The sequence below is a fragment of the Frankliniella occidentalis genome, unplaced genomic scaffold, assembly GCF_000697945.3.
Source record: "Frankliniella occidentalis isolate FOCC.00 unplaced genomic scaffold, Focc_3.1 Scaffold81, whole genome shotgun sequence".
Lineage (NCBI taxonomy): Eukaryota > Metazoa > Arthropoda > Insecta > Thysanoptera > Thripidae > Frankliniella > Frankliniella occidentalis.
This window is the reverse complement of record NW_026267211.1, coordinates 752,937-761,672: the sequence shown is the minus strand read 5'-3', so window position 1 is coordinate 761,672 and position 8,736 is coordinate 752,937. Positions and strand designations below refer to the sequence as shown.

General features: G+C 42.7%; 3 protein-coding genes across 6 annotated transcripts in view; 1 reads left to right on the top strand and 2 right to left on the bottom strand.

The window, feature by feature from the left end:
* LOC113208914 (protein roadkill) overlaps positions 1 to 2,777 on the bottom strand; it is a 113,517-nt gene extending 110,740 nt beyond the window's left edge. For 2 of the 3 annotated variants that reach the window (XM_052269034.1, XM_052269035.1), the window contains exon 1: positions 2,584 to 2,777. The gene's annotated coding sequence lies outside the window, so the exon portion shown is untranslated. The remainder of the gene's footprint in view (positions 1 to 2,583) is intronic. The other variant, XM_052269036.1, reaches the window with a different exon arrangement.
* A 604-nt stretch (positions 2,778 to 3,381) lies between these two features.
* LOC113208893 (double-stranded RNA-specific editase B2) lies at positions 3,382 to 6,501 on the top strand. 2 transcript variants are annotated; one of them, XM_026426141.2, is made up of 8 exons: positions 3,382 to 3,531; positions 3,899 to 4,066; positions 4,183 to 4,352; positions 4,452 to 4,575; positions 5,313 to 5,368; positions 5,485 to 5,649; positions 5,739 to 5,940; positions 6,044 to 6,501. In XM_026426141.2, exons 2-8 carry the CDS (start codon positions 3,901 to 3,903, stop codon positions 6,118 to 6,120), a joined length of 960 nt encoding a protein of 319 aa, XP_026281926.1. In that variant the 5' UTR covers positions 3,382 to 3,531; positions 3,899 to 3,900; the 3' UTR covers positions 6,121 to 6,501. The 2 variants fall into 2 exon arrangements, with proteins under 2 accessions (XP_026281926.1, XP_026281927.1); XM_026426142.2 differs by having other exon boundaries at positions 3,420 to 3,605.
* LOC113208894 (translocon-associated protein subunit gamma) lies at positions 6,502 to 8,419 on the bottom strand. The gene is made up of 4 exons (XM_026426143.2): positions 8,163 to 8,419; positions 7,758 to 7,885; positions 7,571 to 7,662; positions 6,502 to 6,808 (listed from the first exon to the last, which is right to left on the bottom strand). The coding sequence occupies exons 1-4, from the start codon at positions 8,290 to 8,292 to the stop codon at positions 6,610 to 6,612; spliced, it is 549 nt and encodes a 182-aa protein (XP_026281928.1). The 5' UTR covers positions 8,293 to 8,419; the 3' UTR covers positions 6,502 to 6,609.
* Positions 8,420 to 8,736: the final 317 nt, after the last annotated feature.

The following is an 8,736-nucleotide window of genomic DNA, read 5'->3' as shown; positions in this document are numbered from 1 at the left end:
GATAAGCCCGGGGCGGGGCGGGGCGAGCGGAGCGGGTCGAGTGGGGCGGTAGAGCCCCAGGCCCAATCGGCAGGGGTGACCCCGGCCCCGGCCCCGGCCCCAGCGCGGGGGGGAGCCGGGCCAAGCGGGTAGTTACAGCACGGGGAGGGACAAGGCCACCAGGGGGTGGCGCCGCCGAGCACGGTGCGGGCGCGCCCCGCGCGTTGCCGCCGCTACTCCGCGAGTGCTGTGCGGTTCGGTTTGAGTTGTCAGCGGAAATGGGTCAGCGACCGCCCACCCGCACCCCACCGCGCCCCGAGCCCCGCCCCGCCCCGCCTCCCAGCTCGGCTTAGCCCAGCCAGCCCCCTGTGCCGTGCCCCGCCCCGCCGCGACGGGTAGGTCACCCCCCCCCCCTCTCCCGCCTGGCCTCCCTATGCGCCCCATGGTATGCTGGTGCTGCGGGTGAAACCGGTCAAGGATTCGACTGCCGCATGGCAGAGTGTGTCCAGGGTTACACCACCCCCTCCCCTCCCGGGCGCCCGGGAGAGCTTGTGCGCACTAGAGGAGGGGGGTCTCTACCGTGTCCCTCGACACGGCCCTTTGCCGCCCCCTCTTACTCCGAGTACGTCCCCCGGGCCGTGCCCTTGGACGAGGAGACTGATGGCCCGGGTGCCCTACGGTGCCCTACGGTGCCTTATGGTGCCACCCTCCTCCACTTTCCTCTCGACAAACGTTAAATGCGCGCGCCCTTCTCGTCTGTCCTGCTTAGACGATACTCAGATAGAGAGAGAAAAATAAAGCTATAATTCGCGATGTGGGGCAGACCGTGACTGGCGAAACCAGGTCTTCCCTGAGCGCTTCGTTCCGTCCCTGAGCGGCAAAATCTCAAATCGCGAAACAAGCCGAGAAAAGTTACAAGATATACGCCTGCCAAATGAGCTCAAGACCCAAAACGCACGAAAAAGTGCGTTGATGATTAAATTCATACCAGGAGAGAGTAGTGTGGGTACGCTGAGGAGGGAAGGACAGGAGGACGGACAAAAGAAAAGCCGCCGCCCCGAGCCGTCCGGTCGATGCACACGAGCGCCATCTAGCGGACGACGTCCCAAGCGCGTCCGTCTCCCGCCCACCGCGCGGGGTAGAGACAGCAGCGGCAGCCATGGAGTTATGGGCGATAGCTCGCTTGGGAGCTCGGCCCTAAGGCAGGCCCCCGCACAGTACTGCCCTGCTGGTCCTGCTGCCCACCCTGATGTGCCCTGCCCTGCCCTGCCCTGCCATGCCCATGACCCGACTCAGCAGGGCACATCAGCAGTCCACGTCGGGGCCAAGCCGGGCCGGGCGAGGCCTGACTGCGTCAACCATTCATTTGCTGAATGGAGAGCCGCCTTGTCTACCACACCCAATAAAAGAGGCATTGGAAGTTGGTTGTGAAGGTTTCTTTAAAGATTTGCAACATAATAATTCTATGAGTGAAGGTGATAACTAAGAAGAATCTTGGTTGTTGAACCACTCAAACTTATCATAAACAGCATGCAACTACGGCCTTCAAATTTTTAAGGACTCCTGGCCCCCAAGAGAAAGCTAAAGTATCGTGGGTCAGTCACGACTACTGTGTTTCTTGTTCAAAAGAGAGATAAAAGAGCTTGAGATGCATTAGACTTTGGAATTCCTGCCAACAGGTGCCATTTAGGACTTAAAATGTGCCTAGTGATGTGTTTCTCACATAGTTAAGCCATTAGAAGCAACAAAAGTAACTACGATAAGACTAAAGGCTTAGCTGGAGCTAAATTCCATTTTTCCAGCCAACACACCTTAGATCAAAAATTATAAAGTGGAGAAAAATAATCAGCAGTATGACAACTGAAAATATCAGTCTCAAAAATATTTTAATGCTTGAAAAATACATGATTGTTTCTACATGTTCCAAAACAAATTATTGTTAGAGTTTTTTTTTAATGGAAAAAATGTGAAATTTAATTACACATTTATCCATAGAGGTCTAAAATAAAAGAACTATCATCAACAATAAACGAGAACACCTTGCTACACTAAACAAGAAATTCTACAACAATTTGCCTGAAATAGATGTGAAGTGATATTTAATTTTTTGTGGAATTAAACATTTATCAAAAGACGTAATGCTCACAATTTTGTGGGGGAGTTTCCACAAAATTACTCAATAGGTGAAGTGGATGGTTCCTGGTCAAATTAGCCAGATAGATGAGAAAACATATCTGAACAAGACCAATATAAACATCACCTAGTACAATAGAGATACATAGGTAAGGTCATCGACCGGCTTTTAGTTTTGCAGCGAGAATAGCGTTTCCGAGCGGAATTTGTTGCTAATCATATGCAGCTCAGACATTGTGCTGCCCTTCATGTCTTGGACCGACCGTATAGGTTAGAACAAGGACACCAGTCAGTCCGGTTCTGACAGATAACCTGTGCAAGTACACAATGTACGGGCTTTGACGAAAACTTAAGCTGTCGTACAAGTAAACCCCAGTGCAAGAGCAGCGCTTTCATTTCATAGAACGGTGGAGAACACACAATAACAAAAGATCTAAGCAAGCCTCGACGACAGCAGACATTTTAACTCACCAAAGGAAACGTCAGGGATAGCCCAACGTTGATGCCGACGTTTCCCCGAGGAGACGGCAAGCGCGAAATTACAGTTCTCGAGTTTGCAAAAGCTGCGGCGAAATATATCGGACTGCAAAATCAAACGTCAACACTGTGTACAAGCACTCATCATCCTTGTCCCCCACGAAACCGAACCGAACTAAATAATGCGGGCACTGCTACCAACCTCGGGAATGACCGTCTTCTCGCTTACAGGTCCTAGCCTGAAAGTTTCGCTGGATCGCTGGATGTATGAGTTAGTAGACTCTTATGAAAGAAACTCACGTAAAATTGAAGTACTGGGCGAAAATGTTCACATATATGTCGCACGCAAGCATCTTTTTGACCTTTCGCACGCTGGACATTTTTTTTTGAGCGGGGAGGTGGGTGCAGGGCGAGGGGGATACCTTATTGGGCAGATGGAAAATGAGTGTATTTAATGTGAAAACACAAATTTTCTGTAAAATCGAGTTAGATTGATCATACAATATAAGCTGCCCATTCTTCATTTCAGTAAATAACATACAAGGCGGATGCATGCACCATGCTACAAAAAGGAAATATACATTTTCAAATCACGCGCTTCTTGGCCAGTTTAGCCGACATAAAGAAGATCCAGCTATTCCCTTTTCAGTCTGTAAGAGACAAAAGTAGCATATATTTTCGATTGGAAACGTAAGAGAGCAATTTAATTTCGTTCTTATAAATATTGGTATGCGCATATTATTGGATAAATGGAAGCGATTGGATTCAGAAAGGGGGAAAAAATAGTTTTGAGGACGTGTCAGACCTGACTCAGGTATCTGCATCTGCATTCTGCATCCTGTGTCTACATTCTTCCTTAATGTTTTGATGGCTGCTTGTTCTTGACGATATTTTTCACAGTTAAATTGTGCAGTTCCACTGTAATCCCGCATTTGAGAATCGGTGAGCGTAGTAAATATAAGTATCCATCGTCTTAGCCCAGGCATCTTGCACGAATTGAAATATTACAATTTTGGGTGAGCTGTTTTTGTTACATGGTTTCTGCTCTGTGCCCCCATAGCCTCTGACAGTTTTCAGCCGGTATACGAGAAAAATATAGTTGTCTTTTATTATTATTATTATTACTACTATTGCAAGGCTGGTAGCACTAGGTGTTTTTTTATTGACCAGCGTGATTTCTGATTTATGTGTTTAGTTTTATTTCTTTTGTAGGTTTACGAAATGTCTTGACAATTAAACTAGCAGTTACATCAATAATGCAACCAAAAGCGTGAAATAAACTAAATATGATTTTTTTTTTGTTTTTTAGTGATGGATCAGTCTTCAATGGTCAGTTTAGGTATGAACATGAACCCTTTCTATCAGCAGTCTCAAAATCTACCAGGGCTGAAGATGGATAGCGTTGAAACTGAAAATAGTGACGGAAGTGATGCAGCAATTCGAAAACCTTGGATGAAACGACCTGGTGCACCAATCAGTAAGTATTGATACTCTTCTGCTGAAATGCTGGAGTAGTAACTCCTCCTCCCTAGTAAAAATGAAAAACTTCAAATGCATTCTTTAACATTTTCACTTTAATTTATGTGTCCACAGCAAAAGTTGCTCCAGATGTTAAACGTCGCCGAAAGAACTATCAAGCTAAAAAACTACTTGCTCCAAAGAACCCGTTGATGGTTCTCAATGAGTTGAAGCCTGGCCTTCCCTTTACTATCCTTGACAAGTCTAATGGGAGCAGCCAGCCAAATTTCATAGCTAGCGTTGAGGTAATTCAAATTCATTGTCCACAACAACTCCCTATCTTAATTTTGTGTGATAATTAAGACACAAGACCATCATTTTTTATTATTATTTTTCAATAACAGATAGATGGGAGGACTTTCTCAGGCCAAGGCATCAGCAAGAAACAAGCACAACAGGATGCAGCAGAAAATGCTTTGAAAGGACTCTTTTTTGATAAATTGGTTGACCAGCTTATGAAGAAAGATGGTAAGGGCATATGAATTCTATGTTTCTCACACTAACAATAAAAAGTGTGCAACTGGCATACTCATGGTAGTGTTCAATGCCATGGTGCACATGTTTTGATGTTAGACTGGTAATTTTAATACTCCTGAATGTTTATCTGTAAATTTTCTCACCTTAAGGTGTCTAGAGCTTCATGGCCAACAGTACCTCCATACGGGCTTCCTGGTGTGGGCTCCTTTGTTTAACCTCCCAAGTGATCTGTCCGCTTGAGTCCACAAGGCTTTATCAAACCTAAAATTTGGTTATAAATTCCAATTAAATTGCATTTTTGCCATGACAGATCTCAAGAATGGTTTCCGTTGGTAAGGTCTGTGGAGGTCAAAATGCAGTTTAATTGAAATGTATATCCAAATTTTAGTTTTGAAAAAGCCTAGCGGGGTCGTGCAGGCTGGTGCTTTTGGGAGCTAAAGCGAAGGAGCCCGCTCCAGGAAGCTCGTTTGGGTTTGGAGGCACTGTTGGCCAATCCTGCAGTTGAACACTTTAAAGAGTTTAACTTTACTGTTACACTCTTTTCAGTATTCAAACATCCTGTCAAACACTGCAAAGTGTGTAACATAGTGTTGAGCACTTCCATGTGCACGCCAGTTGCACCTTTTATTTTTATCAGTACTACATCTGTTGCACCAGTAAGTAGTGTACCCCACTCTCAGGTGACTAAATTTAAAACTAATTTTTACTTTATTACATCACTCTTGCAGATGGAGATGTTGAAATGAAAGATGTGAATCAAACATCTGTTAAAACTGATGTACCGGTAAGTCACATTGCTTTCCCCTTTGTTATAGGGATTTTGCCACAAACATTTTTAGCTTTTGTTGTTTGTTATCGCTACCATCTTGGTGTTCTTATCTGTGTTTGTTCTCGTTACAGGCTGATCCCAAACCGCAGACTATCCCTGAGGATGATACCCCTTGGAGTTCACTCGCGTCTTTTGCCATGTTTAAATTGGTGAACCTTTGGCAAAACGCAGATATGAAAAGCTCTGGTCATTCAATCAGTTCAGAATCCATCCCAGCTCTATCGGCCTTCAATCAGGTATGTTCGTAAACCAGTTGATTTCATTTTCTTCGCATCTCTTCATTGTTAATTTGTACTCACAAATGTTTAATTCTCTTTGTTACCAGTTTCCCATACAACCACAACCACAAATAAATGTAGGGGCGCTCGGCAAATTACCTCCTAACCCAAGTGAAATTGATCCAGTTATGCTGCTTAATCAAATCAGTCCTTTTTCTAAATTTACTGAACTTGAAAGGGATGTTAGAGATGGTTCCACGGTATTCACTCTGACTGTTGAGTTCAATGGTCAATCATTCTCTGGATCAGGTATGCAAATTGGTTTTTGTAATCCTTTCTTCCTAGAAAGTGTGATGAGTCAAAATTTGTTGTCTCCCACTTTTTCTCTTATTCATAAAAATTTAATTTACAGCCTCTAAGAAGAAGTTAGCTAAGAAGATTTGTGCTAAAAATGCATTGAAAAGTTATGGGGTGGTATATGCTGATTAGAGCAAACCTCCTCAACCAACTTTTGAGATTAAATTTTATTTTATGTTATTTTTTTTTTTATATATTTGATATTTTAAGTGTACCACTTTGGTATGAGTCACTCCTGCAAATTTTGTTTTCTCAATCTATTTACACTGAATGTGGGCTTGTGAAGGGAGTGGCACTGGAGTGATTGTGCAAAGTGTGCTGTACTGTTGTCATGGGTGCATTCTCAATTATTTGAACATGTTTAGTGTGCTTTCCTGATTGACATGAGTGCATTATTTGAACATAAAGATTATGTTTAGTGTGTGCTTTTTATTGACAACATCATGAGCAGATTCAACATTGTTTGACCACGTTTTGTTTCTATTAGCTAATAAAGTAAAATAAAAAAAAACATTTCTTTGTTTTTAGATTTAATATCAAAAAATTCATAACATAAATATTTCACAAACATGTAAGGTTTTTCTTAGAAGAACCCCCAGTCTTGTATAAATTATTTTCTTTTTACTGGGTACCAGTTGAAAGAAGAGCCAAGAGGCCACCAGCAACTCCAACAGATAAGATGTAATTGAAGGCGGGGGTGAAAGATTTCAGGACATAAAAGCTGGCAAAAATGACAATAGCCAAAAACAACGCATTGTTGTAGAATATGGAGAACGTAGTAGCTTCATAATCAGCAACTTCATTTTTCTTCCACAGAATTCTGAAATGAAGAATGTTTTGATTAACTAATGATAACCAAGCAAAACGTCTTCAGCTAGATATGTTTGGGGTTGGACCGTAACATAAACAATAAAGAAACAAAACCGCAACAGAGTCAAGTTCGAAATTACAGCAAAATGCACATTTACATGGTTGCCACAAAATCTTTATTCCCATTTTCCCTGATTTCTAGACCCTTTCCCCCAAATTTCCATGAGTTTTAAGCACCGTCCCTGGTGAATTACAGGGGAAAACAAATACCCCCACATCTAAGCATTTTAGCGTGCTTGCCTTAGCCCCTAGTCCTACTGTAGAATAAGACCGCAAGCACAGATTTTTTGGGGGTCAAAGCACCCCTGCTGGGACATCAAATGTGTGTTTGACCTTAAGAGCGAATTGGGTGCAGTTTGGGGACCTAACAGAACAAATTTCCTTGCCTTTTTTTTTTCAATTTCCATTTTTCCTGATTTTTCTGAGTGTTTTTTATTTCCCTAAGTTTTGCAGGTTTTCAAAGTTTTCCAGAGTTGTGGCAACAGTGTAAATTTATAAAGTGTAGAAAGGATGGTACAGGACTTTGAAAACAAGACATATTAACAAGCCTAATGTCTTGTATAACAGGGTTCAAGTGCATTTTCCGAGTCCTGCACCTCCTCATCTACCTGTTAAAATAGATTTGCGCTCGGCACCGGTTTAGCTCTTTATATAGCAACTGAGTTTTCAGTGGGTAAAGCTATGAGTGTGCATTGCACTACACAAGATTTACCTTTCATCTTTCTCCTTCTTGCTCATCTTCTTGTCTTCAGCCAACTTTTTGGTCATCTCACGAGTAACTGCATCTTCGCGTTTCACTGCCACCTAGACAAAAAAAAAACAGAAACCATCCAAGGAACTGTTCAGTTACAGGCACCAAGAACTGCTATCAGTTATGTTTGAACAAAGTTTATTCTTACCTTATGTTTTAAAACAAATTTGGTGTTCTTGTATGCAAATGCAACAAGGTAGGTGCTAATGAGTGTTACAACAACAAATGAGATCAGGGAGGAGTACAGGTCAATCATATGAATTCTCCAGAAAAGCCCTGAAAATTAAAATGAGCTTGAGATCAACAGTTATAAAGAAGAAATAAGAAAGTACAATGAGAGAAAACTAAATGAGATGATCGCAATATGCTTGAGAAACAGGCGACAACACCCAACATATATTATACTCCTCACATATAATGTAGGTTAAACATGTAATAGTAAAAGCCGATAAAGAATGTAATTCAAGCTTTGGGATTCATTAAAAAGCCAGCATGAGAAAATTAATTCAGAAAATGAGAGAAGATACCACAGAAGTCACTAAAAGATGCTTACAGATGGGAATGGCAGAAACGATGAAAGCGTTTCCGTAGAAAAGAGCAGACGACTTGGTTGATACATTTCTGCTGAAATCCTGGAGAAGTAATTCCTCCTCCCTGGTGAAAGCTTTGCTTTTGTTGGACATGTTGAGAATCTGTTCTGCTATGAACGGTTAACTTGAGTGTTGAAGTGACCCACAGTAGGACGTTGAAAGAGGTGCACCAGCAACCGCTACAGCCGACAAGCGTCGCGGTGGCAGAAAACCGGCGGTGACGTGTCGGACGTCGTCAGTAATGTTTGATTTGGTGGTAGAGATGGGACCGGATGTGCAACCAAGTGGACACCCTACGACCAGCGCTGCCAGCGGCAAACCTTGGCAAACCCCTTTAACATCTAATATACCATTTTGGTGTGCTTAGAAGTAACAGACATTACCTCAAGAGCATTATATAATTTTATTTTTCTAATTATCTAGGAACACAAATAACTAAATAGGCACGCGTTTAGTTGGCAGCAAGAGGAGAAGGGAATGGCGGGAGTCGTCCGATTTCAAATTTTCAAAAGGTACATGCATGTTTTAAGACAATTC

What these genes read in the sequence shown, in the direction of transcription:
- LOC113208893 (XM_026426141.2), top strand. Translation starts at nt 3,901, where the DNA reads ATGGATCAGTCTTCAATGGTCAGTTTAGGTATGAACATGAACCCTTTC. An exon ending in ATTTCATAGCTAGCGTTGAG is followed by an intron (nt 4,353 to 4,451) that starts GTAATTCAAATT and finishes TTTCAATAACAG; the next exon opens with ATAGATGGGAGGACTTTCTC. An exon ending in CCAGCTTATGAAGAAAGATG is followed by an intron (nt 4,576 to 5,312) that starts GTAAGGGCATAT and finishes TCACTCTTGCAG; the next exon opens with ATGGAGATGTTGAAATGAAA.
- LOC113208894 (XM_026426143.2), bottom strand. Translation starts at nt 8,292, where the DNA reads ATGTCCAACAAAAGCAAAGCTTTCACCAGGGAGGAGGAATTACTTCTC. An exon ending in CGTTTCTGCCATTCCCATCT is followed by an intron (nt 7,886 to 8,162) that starts GTAAGCATCTTT and finishes TTTAATTTTCAG; the next exon opens with GGCTTTTCTGGAGAATTCAT. An exon ending in AATTTGTTTTAAAACATAAG is followed by an intron (nt 7,663 to 7,757) that starts GTAAGAATAAAC and finishes TTTTTTGTCTAG; the next exon opens with GTGGCAGTGAAACGCGAAGA.